Source organism: Musa acuminata, chromosome BXJ3-6 (genome assembly GCF_036884655.1).
Source record: "Musa acuminata AAA Group cultivar baxijiao chromosome BXJ3-6, Cavendish_Baxijiao_AAA, whole genome shotgun sequence".
Taxonomy (NCBI): domain Eukaryota; kingdom Viridiplantae; phylum Streptophyta; class Magnoliopsida; order Zingiberales; family Musaceae; genus Musa; species Musa acuminata.
Window position 1 is genome coordinate 38407752 of NC_088354.1, and position 15805 is coordinate 38423556.

At 39.9% G+C, this 15805-nt stretch overlaps 2 protein-coding genes across 7 annotated transcripts; both read left to right on the forward strand.

The window, feature by feature from the left end:
• Positions 1-514: 514 nt before the first annotated feature.
• LOC135641328 (G-box-binding factor 3-like) lies at positions 515-8845 on the forward strand. Of its 5 annotated transcripts, none has more exons than XM_065156678.1 (14): positions 517-669; positions 742-871; positions 2039-2115; positions 2691-2741; positions 2816-2908; positions 5061-5141; positions 5351-5410; positions 5580-5728; positions 5863-5920; positions 6021-6069; positions 6363-6625; positions 7069-7146; positions 7247-7372; positions 7856-8402. In XM_065156678.1, exons 3-14 carry the CDS (start codon positions 2056-2058, stop codon positions 8066-8068), a joined length of 1281 nt encoding a protein of 426 aa, XP_065012750.1. In that variant the 5' UTR covers positions 517-669; positions 742-871; positions 2039-2055; the 3' UTR covers positions 8069-8402. The 5 variants fall into 5 exon arrangements, with proteins under 5 accessions (XP_065012754.1, XP_065012749.1, XP_065012751.1 ...); XM_065156681.1 differs by having other exon boundaries at positions 2697-2741; XM_065156682.1 differs by lacking the exons at positions 742-871; positions 7856-8402 and adding an exon at positions 8708-8845 and having other exon boundaries at positions 515-669.
• LOC135641329 (putative glucose-6-phosphate 1-epimerase) lies at positions 8835-15370 on the forward strand. 2 transcript variants are annotated; one of them, XM_065156684.1, is made up of 9 exons: positions 8835-8973; positions 10848-10945; positions 11115-11189; positions 11938-11994; positions 12066-12229; positions 12370-12504; positions 12796-12898; positions 13807-13906; positions 14926-15370. In XM_065156684.1, exons 1-9 carry the CDS (start codon positions 8967-8969, stop codon positions 15102-15104), a joined length of 918 nt encoding a protein of 305 aa, XP_065012756.1. In that variant the 5' UTR covers positions 8835-8966; the 3' UTR covers positions 15105-15370. The 2 variants fall into 2 exon arrangements, with proteins under 2 accessions (XP_065012756.1, XP_065012755.1); XM_065156683.1 differs by lacking the exon at positions 8835-8973 and having other exon boundaries at positions 9013-10945.
• Positions 15371-15805: the final 435 nt, after the last annotated feature.

Below are 15805 nucleotides of genomic sequence, written 5' to 3' on the forward strand. Positions count from 1 at the left end.
ATGTTAGCTGGCCGTCATGAGCCGCTACCGGTGGACGCGTAGACGGCTCAGCACGCCGAAACGTGTCCGGTCGTGGTGGCGCGGGGCGGAATAAGCTACGTGCGACGCCCCCCCTCTCCCGCACCAGGAAAAATGAGGCCCGGAAAACGCACCACGCGGAGGACTCCGTGCGGGGTCCGCCGTTTGTGGCCACGGGAAACGGGTAAGGTGGGCGTCCGTGGAGGCGCCGTGGGCTTCTTACGTGCCTCGTCCTGGGCCCCACCAACAAAGAGGGCCACCTTCTTCTGTGCTGGTCCTGGGCCGTGGGCTTCTTAAGCGCAAGCCGTGTGGTTCCAGAGCGCAGTCACCGACTCACCGCTACGGCGATGGGAGGGCAGAGGGACGGTGGAACCCACGGAGGCCGTGCGTGGTCGTTCTGTGGGTTTCGGGATTTGCCGTCAGTGTAAGGCTCCAGCATACCGTGCATCTTCAGTCGACACGTGTATAATGACGTGGCTATCGGCTTGGCGCCGGGTTTCTTTCCCAATTGCCTCCCAGGCCTTCTTCCTCCTCCTCTCTCTCTCTCTTTCGTCTGTCGTTTCGCTCCACTCTTCTTCGCAGAGCGAGCTCTTTTGCGTGCTTTCTTTACCGGCTAATGGAGGAACAATTGTTTTGAAGTCAGGAAAAAGGGTAAGGTTCGGGTGCTCTTATACTTCTTGAGAAGGCGCCTTCTTCTTCTGAGATCCTTTTTACCTCCCCCAGACTTACATGGAACACTTCAGCGTCTTTCCTTAGCCACCTGTTTCTTCTGTGGGTTCTTTCCGGAGGTGAAATCGCGGCGAGTTGGTGGTCATAAGGCTTTGAGGAAGGATCTGGTGCCGCATAGTTGCATGTGCGTGTGTCGATGCCTTATTTTGTTGAAATTTTCTTGGAATCCACGGCGGGGCTTATGGATCGTTTGGGTTTGCACTTTGTTGCCTTTTTGATCGTTTAATGAGCGGAATTTATCATTATCTCTGGTTATGCTATGGGAAATTACCAGAAAAAGTTTTAATTCCTTTTTTTTATTCCCCTCGAAGGGCATCTAGTTTGCTCTTTTTCCGCGATCTGATTGAAGATTAGATTTCGATGGATAACATGACAATTTCCGGTAATAATCCCCAGTATCCTTCTCCTTGTTTGGTTTTTTTTGGAGAGGGAGGGTAGATGGGGAAGAAATTAGGTGACGCGAGAAGAAGATGCGGGTAGATAGGGAAGGAGAGAGCGGGCGTCACGGGATGCGTGTTCTTCAGTTGGAGAACAGTACGACGTACGATGCTCGTTCCAGTGATCCAACGACGCAGCAGAGTCAAAAGACTCGCTCCGAGTCGCAGATCGATAGAATGCTATTTTCCTCTCTTTTATCCCCACTAATCAAAAGCTCGTCTTTTTTGTGTTTCTTTGGGTACTTTCGTCCTTTTCGTATCAGAAAGTGATCAGCGACCGTCCAAGATTCGCACTTCGCCCATTTTAGAGGTCTCTTCATGTTTCTTTCTAAGGAAAAGGCCCTTTTGACCTTCGATTCTTTTCTAGAAACGTCTCCGGCTAGATCAGAGTTCCCTTGATTCATCATAAAATTTTTAAAAGAAATTGTTCAGTAATTCCTTCTTTTGTGCGTTCACAAGCTCTCTTACCCGATCTTTGTATATCTTTTCCCCTCTCTGTTGTTCCGTTGATTTGGAGCAAACGGTTTTATCACGTTTGTAGTTTGGAAATTGATATGATGAGAAGTTCGATGATGTAAAGTTGCAAAAATTGAAATGGTTTAGCTTTATTAAATATATCTGTTACACAAATTCGATTGCCGTCATAAACTGCGACAACACTGTGTATCTTGATGAAATTCATCTGTTACACAAATATATCTGCTTGACCTGTTACATATGTCATTTATGGAATTACCATAATGATTCTGGAAGTTCGTGGTTTAAAGAGTTATTCATGATTGAGTTATGATTAAATAAGATATCAATTTGTTTGATAGAGAGATTTTTCTGATATGCTATCATACTATGTTCAGGTGTGTGGCCAACCAGTATGAAAAGCAATGAAGCTACAACTCCTTCAAGGGCCAACAAAGGATCTTCTCCTGTGAAGGTGGGCATATATATCAACATAATTGTACTTGAGTTTTTCTCTTGAAGTACTAATATGCATATTATGTATATGTATATTGCTATATGTGTGTTTTTTGTGCAAATTATTGTACTTCAGAAATGTCAGACCATTTCGGTTTACATATATTCTTTATGCTGCAAATCTTCTTGATCTGTGATTTCTTGCTTTAAAGCATTATTTTTACTAAAAGAATTGCACTGTGTTCAGAATGAAAATTCAAATTATGGGCAACTATCTTACTTCAAGTCAATCGAAGCATGACTTTGGTGATTCCTTTGATATACACTGAAATATTATATAAATTTACACCTAAAAGATATAGAATGTAGACTGTCTTCTCAGCTATGTTGCATTTTGGTTAGTCAGTTGTCGATTTCCCTTAAGGAAAATGATAATTTCATAATTGTTTCTAGCAAGCATGAAAACAATTACTCAGTGTATGCCATGCTACATGCTTATTAGATCCAGTTTTCTGGTCAAAGGTTTGTTTGTATTGGTTTTTTATTATCTTTTCTTTTGTGGGAATCTTGTTTATTTGTGTTATTCTGTTGAAGTTGCAGGAGCCGCTTGCAAATCCTCCATATCCTGAATGGGCAGCTATGCAGGTCAGTACTATTATAATTTTATTTTATTGTTTTTGTTCTCCAATATAATTTAAAACCACTTCTCTTTCATTTAGGCGTATTTTGGAGCTGGAATGATGCCACCTCCATATTTTAGCACTGCAGTTGCTCCCAGTCATGCACCTCATCCATATATGTGGGGCCCCCAGGTAAACAGAATTCTTGATTATGTTGTCATGAACAATTAGCTGAGGAAAATTTCTGGTGCCCAGGCATATCATATATTAGGGTAATGTCATCAGTAAGCTGCTTGCTTCGACACAAGGCAACTTGGTGCATCTACCATTTGCTAAAAAGGAAACAGTAACTTGGAAGGTGCAGAAGTAAAAAGAAGAAATCTTGTTCCTTCAGTATCATTTGGGCCTTACTGAAATAAAATGAGAAGGGATAAGATATGGTACTGGGAAAAATAGGACAAAGGAACATAATATGGAACTCCCTCATTTTAAGTTCTACATGAAGATTCCTTCACATCTTCTAGTCTAGACATGAACATGCATCAAATGAGATCATATTCATTGAGAACGATGGTCACTAAGTACTAACAGCGAAGTGTTATATGTTTTGATTGATTTATTTTGTGGTATTTGTGGATTATTGATTGAGAAAAGTTTGCAAAACATTGTACTACCTCGAAAGGACAACATCTGTTACTCTGATGGAACAAAGCCCGAACTGTTTCAAACTTGGGTGATGAGAAAAAAATAGGCTATTAGCATTAGTCTAGAATATCTATTATCCACGGGTTCATTGGGAAGGGTGTGGATGGCCCTTGAGCGTGGCTAGATATCAAAAGGCTACAGAGGGAATATAGTATATGTAAACCTTGACAAGGACCTCAGGAATTATGACAAGGGAAATTGTGATACCCCTATGATTCTTCCTATGGAGTGGACTGTAAATTTAAACTCTATTGTCACCGATTACAATGAAAGGGCATGTATAGAATCTTGGAAAGTGAGTTTCTAGCAAGTTCTATTCTCGGAATTGTTTGCGAAGAGTGGGTACCCTGTACACTTTTAAGTTGTGCAAACAGGTTCTGATAGAAAAGAACTACGTGTCGAGAAAAAAAGAAAATAACTGCCACAGTGACAAATGATTTGGTATTTTTACAAATAACTGGGATGAATAAGTTATGTTGAGTCATGTTTGTGTTTAAATTTATGTCAATTCAGGTTTGTATTTAAAAATAATTATTTATGTCAAAAATATATCATAATTAACTTATTGAGTGTGTTATATGATATCATTTATATCAAATTTTGTGAAAAAATTATATATTTTTAATGTTTACAACTGATAGATTATCATCTAGGATACAGAAGCAGTGTAGTGGGTTAGGATAGATGAGACAACAGTTTGATAACTAAACCATGCATATATATTAGAAAAAAGAATGTGATAGTGTCTTGTTGGCATAAGTGATGGTAGGGAGCTATCTGTCCAATAGATGATTCAAATTTTGGTTATGAATATCTACAAGCTGGGGTCTATGTAATTCCATGATAATTTAGATGTATTAGACTCTTTTTAATTTAGATTAGGGTTTATATCTGCTTGGAAAATTGTTAACATGTGGAGAAATATGGGTGAGGAGTTCCTGTAGATGTTCTAAAATTTGCTTGAATGTGAAGGCTACAACGTTTGCAAATTTTTAGTTGACATATTAATAAATGCTCAATTTACAGTGTTGGTTTACTTTATGATGACTTTGTTGCATTAACTGACTGAACATTTTCAGAGTTAGTACTAGAGACATTCATTTTGGCTGATCAAGCCTATAAATGTTGCAGTCAATGTTATCGGTTGCCCTTCTGTTATATTTGATCATATATGTGAGAACATCCTGGCAAACTGACATATTTGATACCTTGCATTTATGAAGCATGCTTGGCATTACAAAACTTGCTCCTGCCACTGTCACTTGATTATACTTCTCCAATAATTTCTATCTGGTGGCTTTGGAGATTCCTGGGTATAGGAAAACTAAACATATTTATTATAGATAAACTTGTCCAGTAACTGATTTATGCAATCCGGACGATTTGCAGGGCTATGTACATTTAGCTCTCCATGAATCTTGTTTACCTTGTGGGCTGCACCAATCAAAGCTTTTCCTTTTTGCAACTTGAATAAACTTTAATTCTTCTTTATATTAGTCAGAACTCATGATTACTTTTAAGCATCACATAGATATAAATTTTATAGTCCTTGTTGGTTCTTTGATTCACTGGTTACTAGGTCAAAAGTTACATGCATGCAAGGTGGTTCTTCGGTTAACATATTCTTCATTCGATGCAGCCTCTGGTTCCTCCTTTTGGGTCACCATATGCTGCAATCTACCCGCATGGGGGAGTCTATACTCATCCCTCAGTGCCTCTTGTAAGTCAAAGATAGCCTTGTATTTGGTATCAGTATATTAGCAAACTCAGTTTTAGTGAATGAATTATACTGCATCATATGCTTTTGGCTTGAATTATTTCTAATTAGGATATTATCTTAGTCACAAAAGGTGCATGATCTAAAAATGTCAGAAAGATGCTGTTGTAGATTTAAGTGTCTTCATTGAGTCTATTGGTTTATTGTGGCAGGGTTCTCATACACATTGTCAAGGGATCTCACCATCTCCAGCAACAAGTGAAGCAGTAGTGGTGGGTATATTTGATGTGTTCTTTATTTATATTGGATTTACCACTACACCAGCAAAACCCTTTGTGCTCTGCATATTCCATGCTTTTCCAATTCACCTAAAGATCATTACTCCTTCAGATCAGTTCTCTCTCTCTCTCTCTCTCTCTCACTACCACTGCTGATGTGCAGCTGGCAACTCCTTTAAGTGTAGAAATGCCTGCAAAGTCATCAAAACATAAAGCTAAAAGCCTGGTAAAAAAGCTTAAAGGGCTTGATGGTCTTGCCTTGTCTGGGGGCAATGGCATCATCGAGGACAGAGATCAGGCTGATGGGAACAGGTAATCACAGACATTCATCCAGTTCTAGAATTGTTTTTAGATTTTCTTTTGTTGCTTCTTGAAGCCGCTGATGTTTTCTTCAGATTGATATTTTGATATTGATGAATGTTTTCTATCAAATTTTATTGGTCCAGTGGGTATAACAGCACAGAAGGCTCTAGTGATGGAAGCAATGGAGATAATGCAGAAGGGGTGATGCTCTTAGCTCTTCTTATCTTGTCTCGTCAAATAATTTCTGGACATGTTCTTGGATTTTCTTCTGCTAGTTTGATTAGGAGGTTTCCCATCTCAGGGAACAAAAGACCAAAGAAGGCAAAGATCTGAAGACGGACCATCCTCAGGTTCTTCCATGCTTTTGATTGTCAGATCATTATTTATCAAAATTATGCAAGTTTGCTCGACTTTGTTTGATGTGTGCTGATGTTTTGTTCTGGTAGATCTTATTCCAAACAAAATGCCGGAAGCAACCCTTTGTGTTTTCATGGATGTTTTAGCTATTGATGATCACTCTTTTTGAACTATTTATTTCCCTTCATCAATTAAGCATTAGATTTGAGATATTATCCGATATCATCCCTATATCTCATAAATTTACACAGAATTCATGCCTAAAAAGATCTTTTTGGTTTTACAGACAAAGCTAAAGTTAGCGAACAGGTCAAACCCGGTCACACTGAGGAAACAGGTACATCCTCAAAAGCAGCTGCAGGTGTTACTGGAACACCTGTTATCACAGCAAAACCAGTAGGAACTGTTCTTTCATCTGTCCCAGCACCAGGGATGGACATAAGAGTTTCCAGTGCCAACAAAGTGAAAGGCATTGGCACACCTGTCCCACTGGCAACTGGTGCTGTGGTCCCCAGCCGTAATAGAGCGACTCCTGAACTCTGGATGAAGGCATGTGCACCATCCATGTCTCTCAAGTTATTAATTCATATTTTCTAAGCTGATAATAGACTTTTTTCCGCTCTTTCCTGTGAAGATTATTTGACCATGGTCCTGACCTTGTTTTTTTATCATGTTTCTCATTGAGTTATTCTTTTTTCTTTTCTTTTAAACTGCCTTTCATTTTCAACACCCTCTTAGGACCACCACTAATGTGCCGTTCTCATTGTTCTTAATATTCATAATTTACTTGCAATAGTGGAATTTTCATCATTGTTCCTGCTATCATATATTAGTGTTAATTGCACAAATATTCTTTCTCAAATGTTGGTTGTAGACATATGAATGACATGGGGATTGCAGATTTATTATTTGGAATTCCTCTGCATTCACAATGGTGGTTTTATTACAGGCTTCTTGGTTATTAACCTTGTTTAGATGTGCCTTCTGTATAGGATGAGAGAGAACTAAAAAGGGAAAGGAGGAAACAGTCTAACAGAGAATCAGCTAGGAGGTCAAGGTTGAGGAAACAGGTACTGGCATCATGATGAGTTGAGGGTACAACCTCTGCTTGTCCTCTTGATTCTTTTTCTTCTCGTCAACCTCATTAAAATTCTGATATTTGCATTTCAGGCAGAAACCGAGGAACTTGCTTTGAAAGTTGAGAGCCTGAGTGCTGACAATACGAATCTCAGATCTGAAATTAGTCGCCTGAAGGAGAATTCAGATAAACTGAGATTGGAAAATTCTGCCCTAACGGTAGTCTCATTTTGTTAATAATTCCGGATTTGATTGTTCCAGGCTTTTCTATTGTCTGTTCTTTATTATGTGACTGATACGCACCAGCACGGAATGCGCTACAACAAAGATGAATGCCTGATCAATGCCTTAATGCGGATCGTTATCCGATAACTTTTCAATATGGTCTAGGTATCTTTAGGTTCAATGCCGGGATCAATGCCCGATCTAGTAGAGCATGTTGGATCCACCTATCATCAAATCCCTTAATGCCGATCTTAATTCAATAGTTTTTAGATATGGTCTGCATATCATTGGGTTCAAGGCCAGGATCAATGCCTGATACAGTAAAGCATGTTGGATCCAAATATGAGGATCCATGCGTAAAACTTCAGGTCGGATTTGATACTCTGGCACACCTAAATAGTTTATATGAAAATGCAAAAGGAAATCTTTGAACGGCAAGGGGAGACTTGACATAATTGTTTTCCCTCTGTTATACAGGATAAGCTGAAGAATGTGCAGTCAAGTCATTTTGGTAAAATGAAGAGTGTGAGAATCCCGCCGTTGGTTGCCGAGAACTTCTTATCAATGATAGAAAACCAAAACTCTGCTAGAACGGCACCACAAGAGGGTGACACCAGCGACCAGTCTGGTGGGAAGCTTCACCAGCTTCTGAACACCAGTCCACGAAGAGATGCCGTGGCAGCAAGCTGATTCTCATTTTACTAATCTTTAGTTTTGGCGGAATTTTCGGCGCAAAACTACTGCACTGCTAACCTTAACCTTATGGAAGGCTCAACTAAACTAGGTAGAATTTAAGAGACTAATCAGCTTGGAAGACATATGACTGTTTCAAGTCCAGGAGTTTTGCTGGCATGATGATGGTCTGTGTTTGCTGAAGAAAAGTCTTTAGTACTTAATACTGTATAATCTGGTGTCTAGGTTGTATGGCCCCTGTAACTTTTTTTTTTAATGGTCCATTCATGGTGTTGGAAATGTCTTGGAAACCCATGTTGTTGGAGTATAATAAACAAAAGAATCTACTGTATATTTAGGATGCCCGGATACTACTGTTTCCTTCTGAACTTGCTTACCTGTGCCGGTGAGTACATCCCTTGTGGTCTGTACACATTTTGTTTCTGTGCTTATGGATGACGACGATCATACATTCCAAGGTTGATTCTGAATGTTCGGTTTTGGAGTAGCAAATCTGATAGATAGTGATAAGGTTGAAAATTTGATGTGGCAACAAGTAAATCCCTTGTGGTCTCTACTCTCTCTCTCTCTTTTAGCTCATGCATCATTACCTGTATGCGAACATTGACTCTCAATCTTTTTGCATTCTTGGTGCAGTGAATCAGATAGTGAATCGCAATCTCTCTCGGTTCACATCTCGGAGTCGAGGTGCCACATCCTGAGATTTGCACCACCCTCGCCTCTTTAAAAGGAGGCCTGAAGTGAAGACGGGATGAATCCCAATATCATCATCAGTTAGAACACAGAAAAAGGCAGGAGTGGAGCGACGCATGGGGATGTCTTTCTGTACTCCTCTGGGCGAAACGGCCGAGCAGCGCATGCGCAGATGGCAGGTCACTGACAGCCATTACATCAAATGCAAGGTCGTATGCTTACAAGCTTTTAAGTGCTTTTAAAGCGGAGAGGGAGGTCATGTTTGTCCGTCCGTCCGTCCATAGGGCGTTCGATGAATTGACTCTGCGGTCTAGTTTTTGTTGACAGGAGCTCGGGGTGTGCTCACCTGCCACCTCGGCTCTCGAGCAGATGCCCTGCGCGCTACGCTCCCTCTCGTGGGCAAGCGGCCCCCAAGGCGGAGGTTGGTGAGACCACGCCCACGTGATCTCCTGTCGCCGGTCGCTCCTACGCCGAGCCTCACCTTTCTTTTCTTGGCTTCTAATGACCACCCGCATTATTCTAGCATCACAAAGACCACGAGCCCTGCGTTTGCGGTCACCTCCCGGTGTAGCAAACCGGCGGCTCTGACGCCGAAAAGGCGAGAAAGGAGGGGGCGCAGGGGACTTACCCCCTCGTTTGAATTTTGACCCTTGTCCCGCCCCCTCGAGCCTTGTCACCCGCCTTACTCGACGCGGGGCCCGCATGAAATCCGAGGTGGGCCCCTGGCAGCATCCATAGCGGTTACGGGTATCTTGTCCGGACGCGGAAGTCGGGTCGACCCGACGCACGCCTTTTTTTCTTTTAAGAAAGCAGGGACGCCCAATGGCCTCTCGACACGTTCCTCACCAGCATTTAACAGTACAGCTTTCCTCGGCGGTTCTTCCACCCTGCTGATCTTTCGGATTCCGCTCCCCTTCATCCGAATCATCGATCTTCCCCTTCCCCCGTTCCCTCTCTCTGTCTCTCGTCGGATGCTTGGCTTTGCAATGGCTTCGATCCGGAAGTGAATGCTGCACGAGAAGCTCGCGTTTGAGCTCATTAGGGAGTGGGTTGGTGGTCTGAACCGGGTTTTGGGGATCTGAGTTCGGGATGATGCCACCGGTACCGGGTGGCGATGGCGGGTCGTCTTTCGATGGCAATGTGACAGCCGCGGGAGGGAGTTCTCGTCGAAGTACCTCCCGTTTAAGTCCTAATTTGCTTCTCGATCTCGGAAGCATTGAGATCAGTGGGAATTAGTGGTCCGGGCTCTTTTTTTAATCGCTTCCCTTTCCTCCAAAGATAAACTTGTACGAGTCTCGCATTTTTTCTCGAGATCATTTCTTTTTGAGCTTTCTCGAGACGTTATTTTTGTTGGGTTCGTCCTTTTCGAGGAAAAAACCTCAGGGGCTTCAGAGCTGCTGCTTTGAAGTTTCACTATCATGACGAAATTATTTGCTTTCTTTCACTGCTAGCTCTTTACTTTCTTTTTCGGGGTAAAAAGGAGCATTTGCATAGCTCTGAGGGACCGAGTGCTCTCTTCTTTTCTGGGCGATGTCCCTTCATCTGTGCGTATCTAGTGTTTGTTGGATAGAAGTCAAGATTTTGGAGCTGCATATTTGATCTTCTTGCCGTAAGTAAGAGCACAGAGAGTTAGATTTAGTGCGCTCTCCCTTCGTTCTCTTTTCTTTTTTGGGTGATTGAGGACTTGCTTGGTTTGAGTCGATCCATTCTGAACAGTAATTAGAGCATAGCTACGCCACTCGATCCCAGAGCCTTCTTTCTTAGCTCTCAACCGTCCCTGATGTGTATTGAGATGTCTTTTTGTGGAGTTTGCAACATCAGGGAGGGTGGATTGGTAGATGTAAACTCTGGTCACGAGATATAGGTTTGTAATCACGGGAAAAGTGCCGGGTGCTGTTGGCATCCTCACCCGTCGGAATAGCGACTGGTGTGAGTTTGTTATCCGAGAAGTGACTCTTCTCTCGTGTTCTTGGAGATTTATACTGTTCACTGTGGGTTTATTTGGCTTAAAAAGCAGTAGCAATTAGTAGTATCTGAGATTGACTCTAGCGAATCTATGTGTTACTTATAATGGGTCATTCAGCTACTGCCTGGGATCAGAACTCGGTATTGGAGGTGGTGAAGGACTGGAACGGAATTGATCAAGTGGTTCTTCGTGTGCCACGAGGAGCATCTGCTCGGGTGAGATACTATACCATTGATTCCTTTTTCTCTGTCAGTTTTACTATTTGGCCAAGATTTGTGCCGTGTTCTTTCTATGGTTGACTGCTTATGTTGGTCATTGATCTTCGTGTCCATTTGATAAATTTTTTCTTGGTTCATTTTAATAATTCTTCTGTCAGCAATCCAGGTTAGTTTGCATGGAGGACAGGTTGTTTCATGGAAGAATGAGCGGGGCGAAGAACTCTTGTTCACTAGCAGCAAGGTAAATATATTAGAACCCTGTGGCATGCATATGTTTTAATATTTTCAATTTTATTTGTGTTGTGACTTGCTAACTTGGTGTTAGCAACTCAAGTGACTGGGAAGATTTATGTATTGAATGATGGAACCTAGGCTTAATGGAAGATCAATGATGACCGATAGTTTGAATTTTTTTAATGAGATTCCAAGGAATGACTACTTCTGATGCTATGATACCATATGATACATAGGATTAGGTTCTTGATAATGAGTGTTGAATATAACAGAGAGATCATAGTTATTGGGACAATAATAATCAGTCAAGACTGAAGGCTCTACTGCATGGTGAGTCCCAATTGAATGAATCTAGATTCTGTCTCTATGTTGTGTGTGTAATTCTCAGTGCATCAAATCCATCCACAGAACATTGGTATCAGAATGCCACAATTAAAATACCATTTTTATACTCAACAGGGAAGGCATATGACATCTTTAGATATATCTTGATGTTGAAAAATTTGAAGTGAGTCTAAACACAATCTGTATTATATTGTGTTATCTTTAATGAACGAGGTCTTTTATCTGTAAATGACAGTTCACTGATATGCAGACAGATTGGACTTCGTTAAAAATGATTGATTTTCTTTAACCTTGTTTACTTAAAATTCTCTTACATCAAACTTTACATTCACTTTAATTTTGAAGATTAATACAACAAAAGGCACGAGTTATGGTCGATAGAGATGATTTTTATTGATTCCTTTGTGTAGGCCATATTTAAGCCACCAAAGGCTATGCGTGGAGGAATTCCCATCTGCTTTCCACAGGTATTAACAGCTAAATTTCTCCATCACTATAGTCCTGCTACATATGTTTACCTATTTCCATGTCCTCTCAGTTCGGAAATTGTGGATCACTCGAGCAACATGGATTTGCAAGGAACAAAATGTGGAGCATCGATTATGATCCTCCACCTCTAAGAAACGATGATGGCAAAGAAAAGGTTTCTGTTGACCTGCTGCTTAAGCCATCTGAAGATGATTTGAAGTGCTGGCCACACTGGTATTCAATTCATCTTACCATGTTACAGATGTCATCGTCTGTAAAAATCTTTGTCTGTTATTCTCTTCCTTCACCGGTTGTGATTGTTATAGTTGTTTTGGTCATCCAATTAATATTTAGCTGAACTTTTATATTTTCAGTTATGAGTTTCGCCTCAGAGTGTCTCTTGCAATGAATGGAGTTCTTACCATGATATCACGTGTTAGAAACATCAACGGGAAACCATTTAGTTTCTCGTTTGCTTACCATACATACTTGTCTGTTTCTGACATCAGGTATGAGATCATATCTTTCAATTTCTAATTCACATCAATACGTCGCACAATTTCCATTAGACTATTATAAAATGAGAACTTGATGTGGGATAATGGTGTTCCTCGTCATTTGTCTATATGCAACCAATGCTAACTTCATTTAAGTACTTTTGAACCTTTGTTTTTTTGTGCCTTTTATGATTTTCCAAAGCTTTTACTCATTTAACTCTGGTGATGCTCCATCGTTAATAAATTTCTATGGTGCAAAATTTTAGATGTTGTATGTCTTACATGAGAAACATGTATCCACAGTGAAGTGAGGATAGAAGGTCTGGAGACACTTGATTATCTAGACAATCTTTGCCAACGCAAACGATTCACAGAACAAGGAGATGCTGTAACATTTGAATCTGAGGTAACCTCTGTGTTTGCTTATCATGGAAAACACTAATTTGGACCTCAAAATGATGGAAGATCATGGCATCATCTCTATTTTTTACCTTATCATAAGTTGGGACCAGGTTAAATCTTGTGCAGTTTGCATACTGATACGTATAACTGTCATTCCCTGTTCTGCATTTAGGAGATGGTTCTGCATATAAGAAATTTAATTCATGTTTTGGCAAATCTGGTAAAATGATGCAAGAGAGAAACTTCCATTTACATGCAGGTTATCAAGGGTAATATGTCTGAAGCTTTAAAGACCAAGTCTCCATAATTTAGTAGCTCTCCTGGAAAACAAAAAGGGGTACCTTAGGACATAAGTCTCCTGCCAATGCAGGATGTGGGAGACTCGCTTCTTAAATGTTTCACTCATCAGCTAATGATTCAAATAAGAGACTATGAGTGCAGAATGTGCTTAAAGGGTAGAAAAACTTCCAATTATGACAGATTTGCTTGTGATTTATTTTCACTTGAAATATTGATTTTAGTGATAAAAAAACATATATATGGAAAAGTATTTTGACACTTGTACACGAGCTAACATCTAAATAGTACTTAAACTTTCTACAGATGAAGAAAGAATATTGGAGAAAAAATTATGGTTACATCTTGAAGCAAGTGGAATTATTCTTTAGAATAGTTATGCACAGTAATGCTTGTATTAAAAAAATTTGTTGTATAAATTAAATAGGGAATTTAAGGGGTATATTAAAAATCTCTTTCTAATCCATTGGCATGTGAACTGCAAATTTTATCTGTCATCAGCAAATAAAAAAAAGAATAAACCACCACCATCGCTTCTAAATGTATTCTACATCCCCAGTAGATCTTTTAACTTGTAACATTGAGTTATATAATGCTAACTTTACTGATCTGCAGGTTGATCGAATTTATCTTGGTTCGCCAAATGTAATTGCAGTTCTTGACCATGAGAAGAAGCGGACTTTTCTAATAAAAAAGAAAGGACTGCCGGATGTTGGTATGATGCTGTCTTAATAAATCCTGCTAAATCCACACATTTAGTTATATTATCGATTATGATGTGCTTGTTTTAATGTTAACTTACTAAATTATGATACTTCTTTATCTGAATAAATGCTTCAATTGAGTTTATTGTGTGTCTGCATTTACATTGACTTAGAAAGTTTCCTGCTTTGGTTCATAAGTTTTCAGAACAATGGAGAGTTGACAAGCAACTGTTAGAAGAATATTTTTGTGAAGAAAACATTTAAGTTCTGTAGCTAATTCCTACATGCGATTGGCAATTAGTTTGGTTCACCATAGGCCATCATTTCCATCCCCTTTAAAGTTGTTTTCCCACGGGCTGCTACATGTATATTTGAAAGTTAAGCTTCCCTTGAAAAATAATTCTCTGCAAAGTCCAGTGGACTTGAAATGTCATATTACAATGGAAACAATTCACTACAACGTATTCATGATTCTTCTCTTTAGAGGACATGCAAAAATAGGGAAACGTGACCTTAACATCACTGGTTAAGAGCTAAATTTATTAATTTTAATATGTAGAGAAAGAATTTTACAGATTTTCCTTTAAGAAAGTTTATAAAGCTTAAGTTGCACTTATAGCATGTAGTACTTCCAGCGTGCATTTGTTGAAATTATCATCTGAGATAATGATTTGTTAGAACACGTTAGAACACTGAAGCCGCATATGGTTGTTTGACATCCACTTTCATGTTTTTGCTCTTTTTCTATGCAGAAACAACTCTCTCACCAATACACCTAAAATATTGGAATGGATCTTTCGGTGGTATGCGTTACCCGGTTAATTGAGAACTCAAAAAAATCTCATCCTATAAACTTTAAAATTACTAGCTAGTGGTGACTGTACAATCATTTGAAAGAGTAAAAGATTGTTTAGAATGGGTATTGAAAAAGACCTGAGAGACCATTGGATGATACATGATATACTTTTCTTTGTTGTGAGAAATTTATGTTGCATGTCCTTCTAACTATGCTTCCATTCATTCATTACAGTAGTTTGGAACCCATGGGAGAAGAAATCCAAATCCATCGCGGATCTGGGAGATGAGGAGTACAAGCAGATGCTGTGCGTGGATGGTGCTGTGGTCGAGAGACCTATCACCCTAAAGCCAGGTGAAGAGTGGACAGGGCGCGTGGACATTTCGTCCATCCCTTCCACCCACTTCATTTGATCATCTCCATCACCTGGGATGCATGCGAAGGCGCACTATTTTTAAATGACAGCCTTCTGTACTGTGTTAGATCATGGATGACAGTCTATAGAAACATATGCAGAACAGCCGATTAGATTTGAGCTTATGTAGCTTAATTGTATGCTCATGCATGTCCGAAACCTTTAAATTTTGGCTCTATGTAGTGTTAAATAGAACAGCAAAAGCTAACTATAACTATATATATATATATATAATTCTAAATCATTAAAAAATTGTTTGGGTGAGCTTTGGAGTTCAATTTTTAGGTGTTTGATATATCACCTTTGAGTGCTTTTGACTATATTTCTGAGCATGCAGGAGCTGGCATTATAATCAAATCTCTTGAAGATCACATCATTGTTGCTGGTTGTATAGTGATCAAAGCTTCATCCCCTATCCAATTTGAATGTCTTGCACAGTGGGAAGGCTTAGACTCCGGGAGCTGGTAAAGGTCGAAGACTGACACTCTCAATAGATTATTTCACACATCAAAAAAACCTCTGGTCTCACCCTTTAGATGATAAGAAACTCTTTGCTAGATCTGTAAATGCAGTTTGTGGGTCCTTCATCTCAAGATCTGCTTATAAAGTGGTCAATTTCGTTCATCCGAAGATCTGCAAATGAGGATGCCCAAGATCTGTTCATCCTAAGATCTGCAAGTGAGGATGTCCAAGATCCGC

Bases quoted from the DNA above. Each gene is read 5' to 3' on its own strand.
- LOC135641329 (XM_065156683.1), top strand. From the start codon at position 10,835: ATGGGTCATTCAGCTACTGCCTGGGATCAGAACTCGGTATTGGAGGTG. The intron at 11,190-11,937 runs GTAAATATATTA...TCCTTTGTGTAG, and splicing joins TCTTGTTCACTAGCAGCAAG to GCCATATTTAAGCCACCAAA. The intron at 12,899-13,806 runs GTAACCTCTGTG...ACTGATCTGCAG, and splicing joins CTGTAACATTTGAATCTGAG to GTTGATCGAATTTATCTTGG.
- LOC135641328 (XM_065156677.1), top strand. From the start codon at position 2,056: ATGAAAAGCAATGAAGCTACAACTCCTTCAAGGGCCAACAAAGGATCT. The intron at 5,411-5,579 runs GTGGGTATATTT...GCTGATGTGCAG, and splicing joins CAACAAGTGAAGCAGTAGTG to CTGGCAACTCCTTTAAGTGT. The intron at 5,729-5,862 runs GTAATCACAGAC...TTATTGGTCCAG, and splicing joins GATCAGGCTGATGGGAACAG to TGGGTATAACAGCACAGAAG.